Genomic DNA, 17,384 nt, shown 5'->3' with positions numbered 1-17,384 from the left:
TGTAAAGATGAAATAATTCAATAAAGTCTCTGGTGCTATGTTTAAGATATATTAAGTGTTCAGTAAAGTATCATCATCATCATCATCATCAAAGGTTTCTTTTCCATTTGGTTAAACCCCACGTTTCCCAATGATGAGAAATCTCACACTCTAAGGGTAAAATGAGCTATTGTTTATTGAAGACCATACTGTATGCCAGTGCTTTACATAAATTACCTCATTTATTTTTTATACTTACTCCTATTTCACAGATGAATATACTGAGGCTTGGAAGGATGAGATATCTTGCCCGTTGGCATATAGCTAGTAAGAGGCAGAACTAGAATTAGAATCTAGCTATGTCCACAGCCTGATCCCTTAACCACTCTACTGATACTACAAGGCAACCTAGAAAATATTATCAAAAAGAGACCATGATGACTTAACAATCTGTGGTGAAAACTTAGTCCTTATAGGATAGCACCAGCATGCCATGGTTTCTATCTTATGCCTCGTAGACTCAAATTAGTTTCTCGTCAAACAGTAAAAAGCTGATAAATGCAAAGATGCTTCATTCAATCTATTAGGTTAACACAGAATGTTAAAGCTATCACTCCTTAACAAAGGATGCAGATTTCAAGACAGGGTCAGAAATATAATAGCCCTTTATTAAAAGGTATAGTATCCATTACAATGTGTTTTCATGTCCTTCTTGCAATTAACCCTTAAACGTAAGTATTAACTGTGGACACCAAGGCTCCGAAAGCTTTGAGTGGTAATGAGCGGTAAAGCTGAAATTTCAAACCAAATCTTCTGATTTTGAGTCCCATGTTTAGCACATTGGAAAGCTGAAAATCCGTGGGAAATGCTGACTCTATGGGTTGTTGAAGGAGAGAAACATACCACCACCATTTTGGCTGTCTCTCTGAGTTCTTTCAGGACAGATAGAAAATTAGCTCTGTAACTTCAGACGGGCCCAAGCATGATACAGGCAGCCTCCCCTATAAAGAAGGAATTGGCTGCCTCTCAGGTACGCTCAGCCCCATGCTAAGGAACTTTGTCTAAGACTTTTAGAAGCAAGACAACTAAATGCCCACTAAAAATATGGCAGCCCGGAGAGGCTTACTTCTATTTAAAGAACACCTCCCTTTCCCTACATTGGTCACATTTTACATTTTAAAATATTCTCATTGATTTTCCATCCCCTGCTGCGTGAGCAGCTGAGGGATTGCTTGTCTGTATCACAGTCTACAATGTCACCCTTATCAGGCTATGTGTCCAGAGAAGCACAGGGGAGAGATGAGATTGGAAATATCTCTCTCAGAAAAGATCAATCTCTTTGCAGAAGTGTTATCGCTAGCAACTGTGTTCACAGCTCAGAGCCAGCCAAGATACCTCATTCGGAATTTCTCAGGCCGGTTCCAATGAGAAAAATGAACTGGAGAAATAAACATACCCTGGAGATCAAAGGAAAGAAAATCAAAGCAGACGTTAAGGCAGGTTTTTCCACATGCTTAGCCATTCGCCAATATTTACCTGGAAGAGAGAACATTTAGAAAAGGCTAAATAGCCTGTGCAACCCACGGCCGATGAACTATAGCGTTGTTTCAGCATGGCTCATGAAAGAATTCAGAAGGACATTGTATTTTCTAAATTGAGATGTTATAATTTTGAATCCAAGTTTTGCCAGCTGAGTCTTTCCCTCCCCAGCATGTTTCCAAATATCCACCTCCTGTGAACAAGAAAACATCCAAGCGACAGGAGGGAAGCCAGATTTTCACCATGCACAATCATCAGACTCTGTAATCAATACACTCATCTCCACAGTACAATAGTTGCTAGTGTTGTGGAAAGTTGTGCATCTAATCCTTGAATCTAGCTGCAAATATTACCTAGTATGTAGATGTTTTCCACTCTGAGCAGAAGAACCTTGAAATCAGAAACAGTCAAAAAATACATTTCATCAGGACTTAGTATCACAGCGTGAATAGAAATATCCTCGTTAGCTGCTGAGGTAGCAACCCTTGGGTAGAAATATGAATTCGTTGTGCATTCTCCCTGCTCCACTCTCACATACAGCCTTTAAACTCAAATTTTGGTATTTGGTTTGCAAACCTCAGAAAAAATTTTTTTCTTCCCCAAATTCAATGTGTTATAGTAAAGAGAAAAAGGAGACTTTGGAGTCAAACATATATGTGGCTTTGGTTCATTAGCATATGGCTTTTCTCAGCATTGGTCTTATTCTCTATAAAATGCAGATAAAGTAGGACTGTTGTGAAGAAAATACCAAGCACAATGCTTGGCACATAGTAGGTATTTTATATATCTCATTGCTCTCCCTCCCTTTCATCTGCTAGTTTGTATTGCTAGATTGGAATACCTTCCATTTTCATCCCGTTTTCCTCTTTCTAGATCGAAACATATTAAGAAATACTGCACAGCCTCTATTGAACACAGAGTCTCAGAGTTTTTCAGAAAGTGAGGTTTATAAGCACTCGATGTCTTTCTTCCCCTGAGAGGTTTTGGTATAATTGAGCCCTGAACCTTAGATCCACTAACCGGGACAGCTCAATGTTCCATCACTCTTTTCCACTCTTCATGTGTTTGTGCCTCTCTCTAACTTGGCTCTTGAAAGAAAGCACAGGCTTTGAGGGCTCATCCCACATCAGATTTGGGTGCAAAACTCTGTTATTTTTCCTCAAGAACCTCCCTCACACTTGGTATTTGATGATGCTTAGTAGTTTTACTGGAGAACTGGAGGTTCAGAGAGGAAGGGTCTGTCGTGTTCTGCACAGAAGCATGCCATGCTATACCTCCAGCTGTCATCCATGCTCTCGTATCTTACCAACAGCAGTGCCAACTCATGACCTTACTGACACATGCAGCCCTCTAGGATATAGAGTTCAGTTTCCTGTCCCCACCTATGTCTCACTCAAGAAACAGCTCTGCTTGATCTGTCCACCTTCCTCAGCACCCCTAGAATTGTAGAGAATGTTTTTTATTTTTCAATTTCACTGGACACACCACACAAATTGACACTTAAAAAATCTTATGTCACCATTTTTTCTTTTAATCCCTTCTTCTCCTTTTACAAGCGCCACCAAATACAACCCAAGTTTCTCTCCTGTGAATCTCTGCTAATATTTCCATGGGTATTTTTAATCAGAGCAGAACCCAGAAAATTCTCCATAATTCTTGCCAGAATGGCTATTCTGGATGGAACATTTAAATATTAAACTTGACAAGTGGAGTTAAGAACCCATGCATTAGCATCTCTGGGTGGCTTGTCAAGAAATCTAATCCACAACGCAGGATGTGACAGTCCATGATTTGCCTCACCGTGAATCACCACTCAGATTTTATTCACTTTTATTATACTTTAACTGATTTGAGTTGATTCCAAGCCCTTTTCCAGCCTCATCATTCAATTTCTAAGCCCAACCAATGATCTCACTCCATGATATGAAGCATCCACATTGATTATAACTGTCTTTTAAAAATTGATGTCAAAACAGAGCAGAAAGAGCTACAAGAGGAAAATCCCAGAGGCTCCAGTCAGTGTAGAAGCTTGGCCCAATTCAGGTTTATATAACTGTCTAGTCAAGTGTATCCTTCCGTTGGCTCATTTAATGCAACAAAATGCAAAGGGTCATTGATCACTTTGCTGTAGGCCATCTAAGAGCAAAATATCCCCAGTAACAGGACACTTTATTAATAGGTAGCATTGCAGGACATGGACAGCCTCCAAATGCAGAATACATTGTTACCCTTAAAGAATGGCATCGGAAAATTAAAGCTAGCTGTTTTGTATTCAGTAACCAAGAAAATGTTTCCAGAAAGAAGTATGCTTCTGAAAAATTGGACCATTCCAGCCAGGGTACAAAAACTAGAGCCCCAAATTCACACATACCTATATAATTATATTTTAACATTTGTGAAAAATAAATATTTACTCAATAATAATTCAACTGTGCATTGAGCACTTATTATGTGGCAGGCGTATGTACTAATGACTTCTCCCAATCTTTTGTGCAGTAGGGATTCAATAAGAGTTTGTTATTGATTTCCTTTTTCATGAAGCCAAAAATAGAGCTCTGATATAATACAATGTGGGGTCCAGAATTAATAAAGAGCCTAGTCACAAATTAAATGTACCTCCCATGATGCTCTTGAAGATCATTGATTATGAAAGTGGCAAATACTCTTCAAATACAAGTTTACTGATGTGGTTGTCACCTCCTGTTATATGGCTTTGCCTTGTTTAGTGTCAAGAAACCATCTTCACTATTTAATGTAGATACTATGTGACTAAAAGCTAGCCAAAGGTTTGAATGGGCCCTGACACCTTTCATTAAATAACTTTTGTCTGGACATTTCTTTTAAAAGTCCTATAGATTGTCTTTAAATTGACAGTACTCCCCAGAAAGGATTTCAGATTTTGCTTTCTTCTCAAAGGGATACCTCTAAATCTGTCTATAACTCCATTTCTACAGCAATATTTCAGTTATAATGAACTTTAAAAGAGAAAATAATAATAGGTCAGTAAACCAGGGTCTTAGAGTCTAGAGGTGCACCATGTTCTTCATTAGCTATAGGAAATTAAAATGTATTCTAGTAATTTTTTCAGCACTTCAGGAAACTGCATCGCCTCTGTGAATGCAGCATTTAAGATCATTCCTGACCATCACTGTGATTAAGAACTGAAACCACTCTTGTGGTTTATCAGCACAACGGATAAGGACACTCAAGGTACTATTTCCCTTTGCCTGGTTTTATGACCGCCAAGTAGCAAAACCCAGTTGTGTGAAAATTATCACAAACATGTCTGAATATTGTGTTACCATTAGTAACATATAAGCTATATTTTCTAAGAATGTTAGAACTGAGGAGATTGTTGAGAGGAATCCAGACTGTACATTTACTGATTCTGGAAAATGAGGTTCAGACATAAGACCATGTGACCTCCCAGTCTCCTCAGAGTCACAGATGGATTGTGAAACCGAAATATTGGATGCCAATTCCAGCTCTTTCTTCTATACTCACTACACTTTGTTACTCACTAGCATATAGAAGGACTATGCCACGGCCTTTATCTCCCAAGGAAGAATGTCCAGCCAAACTTGATTGTGCACAAATTTTTTTCTGAATCATACATAGAATCACAAAAATCAGATTTTTTTTTCTGAATTAGTATAAGAATTCCAACTAAATTTCCCAGAGAATTTAGTATCAATTAACTCCGTATGACCTTGTAATCAGACTAATGAACTAATATCTGATAATTAATGAAAATGTTCTCAGATCCCATGTAACCAGATTCTCATAAGTAGCATGCTATTAATTGGGCGGTGACGCCAAAAATAGAAGTTTCCATTTTATTTCTTTATTCTATTTTATTACTTTTGTGTTTTTTTTAATTTTCTTGTTTCATTTTTTTCCGCCTAGGAAATAGATTAATGTGAAGGATTCCTACTTTCCTTGTTATGAAAAATCTTCTCCCTAATCAATACTTTCTAAATGTAGCACTCCAATTTGGGGCAAAAAACCATATGTGATTCCAGGCTACCAGTGTTTTCTGCTAACAATATTATTATTTCCAAATATTTCATAAACATCATTAATAACAACTGGAAGTCTTCAACTATATATATATATATATATATATATATATATATATATATATATATATATATATATATATATATACATATATATATGCTGATTTTTGTAATGCTCTAGAAAGGAACCTAGACCTAGAGTCAGAAGACCTTAGTTCAGTAACTAAAGTCGCTACTTATATGTGAGCTGTATGACCTTTAGCTCTGCCTTGCTGAGTTCACTTCCCATTTCCTCATCAATGAAATGGGAATAATAACACCTATCCTATGGGTTTTACAGAGATATGAACACAGATGGTTTAATGACAATGAAAGTATTTTGGTAATTCCAAGAAATTAAACAATTAACTGTCCTCAGGATTCCATGCAGGATTCAGGGTATTGACAAGAAAGGTGGCATTTTCTCCTGCATTATTTTGATGTCTCAGGAAAAAAGGATAGATGTCAAAAAAGTAATTTTGTGTATACGCTTAAGAAGAGGCTAACCCTGCCACTTTTGCACTGGATTCTATTCCCTCTTCGAGAACTTATTTCCTCCAATTGTCACCTTCCTCTCTCTCCTGGATTATAAATTTCCCGTGTCTATAGGATTGTTCCCTAAGCAAACAAAGGTGCTCTAATATCTTCTATTTTTTAAAAAAAGTGTTGACTCTTCATTCTTTTTTGGTGACCCCTCTATTTCTCTCCATTTTCCATCAAAACTCTCAAAAGAAATTTTTATAATCACTACCCACTTTTCTCATCTTCTCTTGAACCCACTCCAAATAGGCTTGTCTGATAAGCAAAAGTTTTTTTAATAATATAAATAATTTTCTCCACAACTACCCATTTCCTTTTACTCATTTTTTCCTGTCTTGTAGTTTTTCTCCAATTTTTCAAGAGCAGCCTAAGAATGCATCCCAACTGTTTTAGTTTTGTCTTTACTCTGTACCTTTCTTGAGTCTTAATATATCTGTAAAGTCATTTATAGTTTTTACTAAGTATTATAGTAATAATTGTCTCTCAGAATTGTTTCAAAGATTAAATGTTTAATATTGAATATTTTATAACTTAAAAAGCAAAATACAACCTGGCAATTCCACTCCTAGGTATATGCCAAAGAAAAATAAAAACATCCATATAAAAATATGTACATAAATGTTCATAGTAGTATACTATTTATTTAAAAAAAAAAAGTGGGAATCACCCCAATGAGTGGATACATGAAATGTGGTATATACATAGGATGAAGTATCATTCAACAATAAAAAGAAATGACATAATGATACATGCCGCCAACATGGATGAAACTTAAAAACATTATACTAAGTGAATGAAGCTAGTCATATACAAAAGACGGCATGACTCCATTCATATGAAATGTTCAGAACAGGCAAACCTATGGAGAAATAAAGTACATTAGTGGTTGCCTAGGGCTTGAGAAGACAGATGGGAGGTGGAGAGTAACTGGGAATAGGTATGGAATTTCTATTCAGAAGAAAATGTTCCAAAATTAGATTGTGGTGAGGGTTGTACAACTCTGGAAATACACTAAAAACTCATAAGTTGTACATTTTAAGTGGGTGAATTTAATTATATGTAAACTGTATCTCACTAAAGCAATATACAAGGTTAACATCATCAGCCAAAAGTCAAGTGGATAGCATGCACCCTTGATATACATTGTTGGGAATCACACTCCACCTCTGTGGCTTTCCTCCAAAAATCCATAACTTAATGCTAACCATGAGAAAAACATCAACCATACTCGGATTGAGAGATAGTCTATGAAATACCTAACCAATATTCCTCAAAGCTATCAAAGCTATCAAAAATAAGAGAAGTTATAGAAATGGTCACAATGCAAAGAAACTAAGATGTGATCACTAAATGTAATGTGATATCCAGGATAGCATCTTGGAACAGAAAAGGACATTAGGGAAAAACTAATGAAATCTGAATAAAGCATGGTGCTAACTCCATATAAAAATTATTAATATTGGCTCATTAATTGTGACAAATGCACCATACTAATGTAAGATTTTAGTAGTAGTGGGACTTAGAAGTAGGTTTATGGAAACTGTATTATCTTTTTAACTTTTCTATAAATGTAACACTTTTAAAAAACAGCAATGTATAAATGTTTGTTAATGTTTTAGAAGTTGTACTAAAAGTCATAGTACTAGTAATAGTGATAGTAGTTAGTAATACAATGTTGCTCAGCAGGCTAGAATGGGGAACCTAGTTAGTCTCTGGTTTTTCATATGCAGCACACATATGCAGAGCTGAGCTCATACCCACTTAAGAAACCATAATTTCAACTTTAACAATCAGATAGTAATCTATCCAGTTCACTTTTTTTTTTTTTGAAAAAGGAAGAAAAGAAATCCCTAAATAGAGTCTTTATCTAGAGGTTTTATAAAGATGACAAAAGGATGAGTTGAAAAGGACTGAATCCACACTCTTATGAGAACTATATGCCAATAGTCCACATAATTAAGTGATAGTAAAATATATATAGTAGGGCTTAATTTCAAAATTTCAAGCTGATCCTCACAAAAAAAGAAAAGATAATCCTTTACCACAGTGGCCAAGGACAGAGCTCATCCAGCTATTAGACCTTCTTTTTCTCGAGCTGCTCTTCTCAACCATTGATGTAGAATATTTTTTCATGCCGGTATCGTATCTCATGAAACTGAAGAATAGAAGCACGGACCAATGAGAAGCAAGGAGTTGTAAAAGAGGATAGTTTATTAAAAGGAAAGAGTAAAGAGTCGCAGCTCTTGGAACAAGAGAGGTTCCTGACCAGGTTGCCCAGTAACTGAGGCAAAAGTTCTTACTTTTATATCTTCCTTTGCCTGCTTGGGGAAGGGGGTGGGCGCTTCTAATGGAATTCATCTATCAGGTGTGTCCTGTTTGCCCACCCTAAAGGGATTAACGAACCCATTCCTATCTATCAGATCTGCTCCTTTGTACAGCCAAAAGGGATTTGTGAGATTTATGAATTTATTAACCTCAAGGTGCATTCTCATATCTTTGTCCTGGAGTGAAGGAGACATTCCAGAATCTGGAGTTTCAAGATATGGCTGCCTTTTGTTTATTCCACCAGGGACCTCCCTGTTTACCTAACAACATGCTAACTAACCTGTCTCACCATCTCTGCTGGTAATGTCTCTCTTTAAACACTATATTTTAGTCAACTGATTTTTACAGCCTCTTTGCCTTCAATATACGCTACAAAAAGGGCTGTCTACTTCCTAGTTGACTAAAATGTCTCCATGGAGCTGAAATTTTCAGAAAACACTACCTTGCAGCCCCATCTCCTTTGGCAGCTGCATCTCTCCTTCTGTCTTAGCAATGGAAGGCCAAGCACCCCTCAGGGTGTGATATCACCTATCATATAAAAAACGATGGCTTTTTTAATGGTTTCCACAAGCCTGCTAGAGAGATAGTTCCACTTCTTTACATGGTCTGCAACTGGACCTAAATTAGTTCTGGTCCCCATGATATGCCCCACTATCTCATGCCTCCTACTTATCACACACACCAACTCTCTGCAGGACCACTCTTCCTGCCCCTCTTTACCTTCAGATTTTGGCTTAGATGTGACTGAAATCAGCAAGCCCTCATTATCCACCCCGCAACTCCACGTCCAGATCAGGTGCTCTCATAGAACCCAAAATTTCCTCTGTCTTAGCATTTATCTCATTGTATTATAACTACCCATCAGATCATAAGAACAAGAAACCATTGGCAATGGCTCTCTGGATCACCAATCAAATCCTCACAGGCCAGGACACTGACAGTTACATAGTAGAGATGCAAATTGATCTCCTAGAATGAATAGATCAATTCCTTCCCAATCAAAAATATATTGTAAGATCATTTCCCCCTTGATGACTGTGTCATGCTGTTTCTCAAGGACCCTTACATCCTGGGGGCAGTCTTTCATATCATCCCTTATCCCATGCATTGCCTTGGCAAAAATGGAAATGCTTAAAAGCAATGGCCCAAAGGTATTTTCAAATTTGCATTTTTGTCACTTTATTTCAGATAGGAATAACAACAAAAATAAAACTTTAGCAACCTCAGTGAAATTAATTGCATATGAAAGACAATCTTCAGGACATTTCCTTTCTGTGTGTTTGCTCCCAATATTAAGAGCTATTAAAATCCAAGCGATGGCTACACTAACTTGTAAACATTTTGGAAACTGATTCAGTTCAATTAAAGATATTTGAAATCAACTAAAAATAATGATGAGTGGGATTAAATGTACTCTGTATCATTCCACAGGAGACATATTTTTTTATGGGTCAATGTTAGAAAATCATTATATCTGTTTCATTTCACACCTCCTTAAATTTTTAAAAATACATTTTAAACAAAAAGCTGAAATGTATTAAGGACTCATTTTATGAATTAACCAGTCTCTGCTTATAAGGGATTTTTAATAGTAAAAACCAAAATTATTTGCAAAAATCTTCTAACAATATGTTGGAGTACTAGAACCCAGAGAAAGATCATTGTTAAATAGTTTGAAATAATTCTTTCCATGCTTGAAGTTATTTAACATTTACTGAGGGTTATTTTATGTCACCTACTGTACTGAATCCCTGAGGCCAGAAAAATGAATAAACTTACCCATGCCCTGAAGAAGCTCGTTGTCTATTGGAGAGATGGACAAACAGCCCATCGCAGTAAAGTTTGGGAGTGATGTCACAATATGCATGAGGGTGGGGGTGAAGGGAGCTGTGAAAGCTCAGGGCAGAGAAACTAACCTCTAAATACATTGTTTTCCTTTGAGACAATGAAAATTGCTCCCTCACTGACATTAACTGAAAGATGGGTAGATATTAACTGTGGATTCTATGTTTCACCTGACAATTGTAGAGAAAAATATAAAGCTAGATGAAATTCAATTTTTAAGTTCGGAAATTTAGCAGCAATAAGTGTTTGAAATTTATACTTAGAAGTTAAATGTTTTGGCAACTGTGGTGGGGATGACACAGCAGAAATCTCATCATTGAAATGCAAAAGACTTTCCTAGAGAGCAAAGTATAAAGGAAAAAGGATGGGCTTTGACTTAAGTACTTAGGTTGAATTACTATTCTGTCACCTACTATGCATGTGTCTTTACACAAATCACATGTACTCTCTAAATCCCAATTTCTTCATATGCGGAATAGAGCTACTAGTAGCTTACATGTAGAGTTATTATAAACATTAAGTACGATAATATTTACATATCTTTGTGACGGAACATCATAAAGGACTCAAAAGTGATGGTAGCAGTCTATCTGTAAATCAAGCCAGGGATTCCAAAGTAGTATGCTTAGTCCTGGGCAAGGAGAGGGAGAATATTGGCAAGTGTGAAGCAGTGATCTGATGTCAGAGAAGCTGGAGTAGTAGGCAGGGAACAAAGGCGGGGATGTGAGTGATGATGATGCTCACCATCATCATAGAGATAATTACTGTAGCTCCTTCCAAAGCTCAGAATATTTACCGCTGAATTAAGCCTTTGTTTCAGTGGTAAATGTGTCAGTGTTGCTCTGGAAGGAAAGCAATCAGTTATTATCTCCCCCACCCAAAGATATTCACTGCTACAATTTTAACATACCCTTCCTATACTACCGTCATTCAAATACTACCGTCTGTTTATAGTGTCATCAGTCAAAGGGTAATATTTTCATTGTGTTTTAGTTTCAAAGCCTTTATCACATTATTTTATTTTCTCAATGTCTCTATAAAGTAAATGAAACAATACGATCAGACTTATCTCCAGATGTAGAAATGGAAGTACAGCTGAATGACTTTTATGAAGGTCTTAAAAACCACTTATAAAGTCAAAGCCAGATGATTTAAATCTGAATTCAGGCCCATTCCCAGCCGTTCACTGAGCACAGAGGTGAGAGAATAATCTGCTAAATTATATCCTTTGATGATCTTGTCCCTGGGCCATCTTGGATTTTAAATCTCATCCTACTTATTTCCTAGCTCCTGTGCATTGCTTGTACCTGTATACTTAGGACTACATTAAATCCCAGAGTTTGTTTTCTCTGACCTCCATCTCCCTTTACCTTGAAGGAAAGCCGTGCAGTAGGAAGGCAAAAGCTTTGGATTTTCCAGACTTCGATTCCAATCCCAATTCTAAGACTCTACAATTCCCACCAAAGTACTTACCTGCAATTATACCTCCATTTTCTAATTTGAAAAATGAAGGATGTAACACCTATTTTGGAGATTTTAAGCTTTTTAAATTGGTAGCTTATGTAAAACATATCGTATAGTGTCTGGCACATAGGCATTCAATCACCATTGTTTTTTTTTTTTGCCTAAGACACTTTATCCTTTTCAAACTTCTGTGTGACCTCATTTGATAAAAGGGAGTAATATTGGCTCCATGTTACAGACAAGCCCTAAGAAAGCTTATGATCATCTCTCAGGATCACATATAGGTAAATGAAGATGAGATTAAACCTTAGGTCTCCTAATGCTTGTCACAGACACTTTTAGTGTCTTGTGTCACATCCTCTTAGGTGGACTCTGATTTCAGCCATAGCTACAGTGGATGGTTTCTGCAAGCAGAGAACAGCCCACTTCACGTACCCACTGTGCCCTGACTGTCTATCCTTTCCTCTGCCTCACGGTTCTCTCTAAAGCCCCCAGGAGTTTCCTGGAAGTGCAGCACTGTTAAAGTCCCCAAGGGCACCCCTCTACAAATGGGAGATGACAGCCAGTGGATAAATGCCCTCGCCTCTCTTTCTCTGGATAGATAAACCTGAAGTGCCTGCTTAATCTGCAGTTGCCCACAATGGGCGTAGTCTCACCACCCTATTTTGGCTTTTCCTCCTCAATTGCACTCTCCTTTATACCCTTAATCCAGCTTCGTAGGACCATCTCCCAAATACACTACCTATACTTAAATCTTTTTCTCAGACTACATCTTGGGAACTAAACGTGTGTGCGAGGTGAGGCGGGGAGGGAGGGTGTTGATTTCATTTTTCTGCTTTGCTTTATTCTCCTTCATGTTTGCACTGTATTTCTCTCTATTTCTCTCTCCATAGGTCACCAAGATGCTGGCAGTGGTTGTAATTCTGTTTGCCCTTTTATGGATGCCCTACCGGACTCTTGTGGTTGTCAACTCCTTTCTCTCCAGCCCTTTCCAAGAAAATTGGTTCTTACTCTTTTGCAGAATTTGCATTTATCTCAACAGTGCCATCAACCCAGTGATTTACAATCTCATGTCCCAGAAATTCCGAGCAGCCTTCAGAAAACTCTGCAACTGTAAGCAGAAGCCAATGGAGAAACCTGCTAACTACAGTGTGGCTCTAAATTACAGTGTCATTAAGGAGTCAGATCATTTCAGCACAGAGCTTGATGATATCACTGTCACTGACACTTATTTGTCTGCCACAAAAGTGTCCTTTGATGACACCTGCCTGGCTTCTGAAATAACCTTTAGCCAAAGTTGATTCATGAATTAGAAGAAAATGGACCACAAAGTAAATTTGTGCAGCCCCAGAGGAAAAAGGCCAATAATCATCTGTGAAGAAAGAACACATAAAGTCTTTGCCAATGATCCAACAAGTCCTGGCCCCAAAATACTTTAACCCATGTCAATGGCTCATATTTCAGTTCTGGTATCACAAAAAAACGAAGCAGACCTGTAAAATGGCCAAAGGGTGGAAATCGGAAGTGTAGCCATTTCCATTTAATTTGAGAAATTCACTTTAGTTTAGGGGCCTATGATGTTTAGATAAAATCAAGACATCAATTTACATTATTCATAATAACCTTATCAAATGTGATTTTCTTAACTGCCCCCCAAATTATTATACATTTGGTAATGCAAATGTGTAAATGTTTGTACTTAGGATTTCAACAAAGTACAGTGCTATTTCCTGACTATCTGTGACTACAAAGAAAAATAGAAAAAAATACTTTTTTTATTGAGTAAAAATGAGAGTTCAGACAAATATGTTCACTATAGTAAAACAAAAAAAACGCATGTCATAATGCTTATAGAATTCTGAGGTGAGTTATATATCTTACAAAATAGATGGTCATCATTCAACTTTAATGTAAAATAAACCTCAAAATAGCCAAAATGACAAATTATGAGGAAATGTAGATTTAATTTTTAGACAAATCCAGCTCTCATCAACTCTTAGAGCCTCCTAAATGACGGATGAGACATGAGGAATATGCAAATTAAATAACTGTGAAGATACAAACTAACACAAAATTAATATTGAAAAGTATACCCAGGACAAGACCAAGTAGTTAAATAAGGTTTCACTTTTTCTATGAAACTTTTAAGGAAGACAATCCTTTCTGAGCAAGTATTCTTGTATATAAAATACTGAGCCATGTCAAGTGAATAAATCCTTCTAACTGAATCTAGCTTAAAAATCGGGAACATTTTCGAAAGCTTAGTTGTTCCTGCCTGCTTCTTATTTGTAAGTTCTTTATTTTTTTTTTTCCAAAGGCTAGTGATGTTTTGTTCACAGAGTCTAAATCAAAGCAAAATTCTATTGCTTTCTTTTCAATAGAGATAAAACTGATTTTATTCATAATCAATATCTCTTTATAGTTATGACTATAAAAAGACCAGCTATTCTTTTCCAGTGATTATTAGAGAGATGTGAATGTGAATTTGCCTAGGCACAGTGTCTGGTCTTACTTTAATCTCTTTCAAATGCTTTTGGCCAATCAGCATTCCCAAGTGTATAAATTGATCTTGCTGAGGATTCAATAATGGCTGATTTTTAATGACTGGGCAAGAAAGTACTAGGTACATTTAAGTGTCCCATAGGCTGGAATTTTCCCTCTCCAACCTGTATCATTTTCTATGCATATTTTTCTAGATCCTGATCACTAATGATAATTACCCCTCACTACCTTCTTAATGAAAAACAGAGCATTCTGTTTTGGAAACTTCAGTTTTAAAATGCTGCTTCATGGAGACTCTGCTGTACAAAACCTCATTCCAGAATATGCTTTTGTGAAAACTGGCCTCATCTCCTACAGGAAAATATTCTTAATTTGTCACTGAATCAGTAAACAAAGTGTAAGCACATATGTATAGGAAATACCCTAAAAGTCTATCTGCGTGACACTAACCGACTTTTATCCTGGATTAAGTATTAATCTTGGAAGCAAATAGATGGAGCATCAGAATGACCCAACCCCAAATCACAAAGCTTATGTACAAGTGCGTACAAACACATAAACACATGTAAATAAATTGCTTCACAAAATGTATTGGAATATCTTAGATTTTTTTCATTAGGGAAAGGAACTGATATCATTGAGCATCGAACTACGACTAAGGCATGATGCTTAATTTACATTGTCTTCATCATAGTCTCACTACAGCTGTGATGTCTCTGATGATAAGACCAGGATCAACGACCCATGCAGCTTCCCTAAATTATGTAGATACCGGGGAGAGAAAATATGTCTTTTTATTTTCCCTTTTTAAGCCAGCATGCTGATTAAAATTCTTGTGGCCCAATGGCCTAAATTGTATGTATATATCTATATATATGTATATATATATTGCAGGTTGATAATTTCACATGTTGAAAAAAATTACAATTAGTCTTACATGTTATACAGAGAACACAGTATACCCTTTCCACCTTTGGACATTTAATATATGAGCTCAGTTTTTCCATTTTAATTTTAAAAAGTTATTTGCTAATAATCTGTTGGTTTTAGACCACATGGGAAATTCAAAGGAACATAGTTCACAGTGTTTCAACTCTAAAGCAAATACCATTACGAAATTAAATGTTCTCATGCAATGTTGAATAGATATTTGGGTTTACACAGAAGAGATATAACTTCTTAAAGTATTCTTTCTCACACTGTACTAACTCATAAAGTATTTCCATGAAGAATCAAAACTACATATACCATCAAATGAAAAATAAAGAACTAGATTAAAAATTGCTGATGGAGTGAAGTAATATTATTAAGGGCCTCCCTTAATAAAACTCCTTGCATCGTTTTATTACTTCCAATTTCGTTAATTGCTGGATGTCTTTGATTAGATCTTGCACCTGAGGTAATTAGGTAAAGGTCGCAGATCACTAATAAAAGAAGCAAACATAAATTCCCTCTTAGGACTTCACCATCAGTATTTTGATGTATTTCCAGAGCTTCACTCAATACAAATATTGTAAGTGCTGAAGAGAAATGGGAAAAGTTCAAATTATATTCATTCTTAAACAGGTTACATTGCACAGAACAATACACCTTAATAATACTTCAAAACAAGTGGGTGGTTTGAGCTAACTTACAAGAAAAGTCAAAGGAAAACTATGGCCATAAAACTTAGTTTAGTGTAACTAAATCTTAAATGGATACTTTAATTGTTTCATTTTCAGAAGAATGTATTGGAATAATAAGGACCATCTGTCTTAAAGCTAGGAGCACACGGTTTTGAACTGCTCTTGAAGAATAAGAGTTACATCATTCTAAACTATGTGAAATCTGTAAACATGATAGAAGTGAGAAAATATTAATTTTTGGAGGAAAAAGAGATTTTAAATAGTTTACCCATGATTCTGTGGATTTTATAAATATTATATTCAACATTAAGGAATAGACTAAGAATGGTGTAAGGAAACTAGATAATGAGAGACTATTCGGAAACAACTAGTCAGTCTCAGGTTCAAAGAAATTTTTTCCAAATGTTTGGAATCACTTGTTCCTCTTAAAAGAAGCAGAGGATGAAAATGTCTAGTAATGTATTTTCTGTTTATGTTCCGTTGTCTACAGTAAATATCCATCAAAACCAAGATTTGGCTGAGCAAATATGTTTTCAGAGTAATACACATGAAGAAGTCTCATATAGCTCTGTAATGATAAACATAGTTTTCTCTCTCCCCTCCTCCGCTATCAAACTCTTATCCCTCCATAAATATCATTTTTCTCAGAGCAGGCAGTATCCTCTGACTTCATTTAAGACTAAACCTGAACATGAAATATCTTAAGTAAAAGTGTAAATGTTTCTTCCAAATATGTTTATTTATAAGAAAATATTTTGTTGTTCTGAACACTTTCATGTTTTCATAAACTCATGTTTACATTATGGAAAAACGATGCTTCTAAAATTTCTATTTAGCTGACATCCTCGTTTTTACGGTAGAAGTCATGTGTAGAGTGGAGCTGCTCAATATGGCTTTTTCCTCACAGAACAAAAAAGAAGCTTGGCATTTCAGAGGTTTCAGTGAGAAACCAAAAAAAAAAAGAACAGTCAATATGTGAAAATAACACTGCAGAAAATAAAAGCCTCTTCCTAATCTTAAGGCTCTCACAGTCCTTGAAAAAAACTAAATAAGACCAATATGATATCATTTCAAGATAACAGTTTGGCAATATTTAGAATGTAAATTAGAAAATTCATAAGTGTTTTAAAGAAGCAATTATTAAAAGTCTATTTAGCAGTGTCGAAGATGACTTTCAATATAAAGATCATTGATGTATTATGATTCTATTTTATGAACTATAGTTAGAAATATTGATTAACTTAATTATTAACTTCATTGATTTCAGGGGGGAGGGAAGTTCAGATAAAACCCTATAATACTTTTCTTTATATGTTTGGTCTACAAGTATACTCTCAAATCACTCAGCAGAAAATCTCACAAGAGTTGCACACAGGGGAACAGTTTTGTTACCCACAAATGGAATGCACATGCTGATGGAAACTAGAACTGTATGGTTCCAATTTTAATATTCAAATAATCTCTTTTGAAACAAATGATTGTGAATGTTTGTACAGAATGCTGTCAG

The 17,384-nt window shown here is 36.0% G+C and overlaps 1 protein-coding gene across 1 annotated transcript in view; it reads left to right on the top strand.

Moving 5' to 3' along the window:
* Nucleotides 1-16,927, top strand: part of TRHR (thyrotropin releasing hormone receptor) — a 39,367-nt gene extending 22,440 nt beyond the window's left edge. Inside the window, exon 3 of the mRNA XM_081070795.1 lies at nucleotides 12,644-16,927. Within this exon, the coding sequence (XP_080926921.1) occupies nucleotides 12,644-13,051 (408 nt within the window). The 3' untranslated portion in view covers nucleotides 13,052-16,927. The remainder of the gene's footprint in view (nucleotides 1-12,643) is intronic.
* The last annotated feature ends 457 nt before the right edge of the window (nucleotides 16,928-17,384 follow it).

Source organism: Rhinolophus hipposideros, assembly GCF_964194185.1.
Source record: "Rhinolophus hipposideros genome assembly, chromosome: 13".
NCBI lineage: Eukaryota > Metazoa > Chordata > Mammalia > Chiroptera > Rhinolophidae > Rhinolophus > Rhinolophus hipposideros.
Note: the sequence above shows the minus strand (reverse complement) of the source record. Positions and strands in the feature narration are given on the sequence as shown.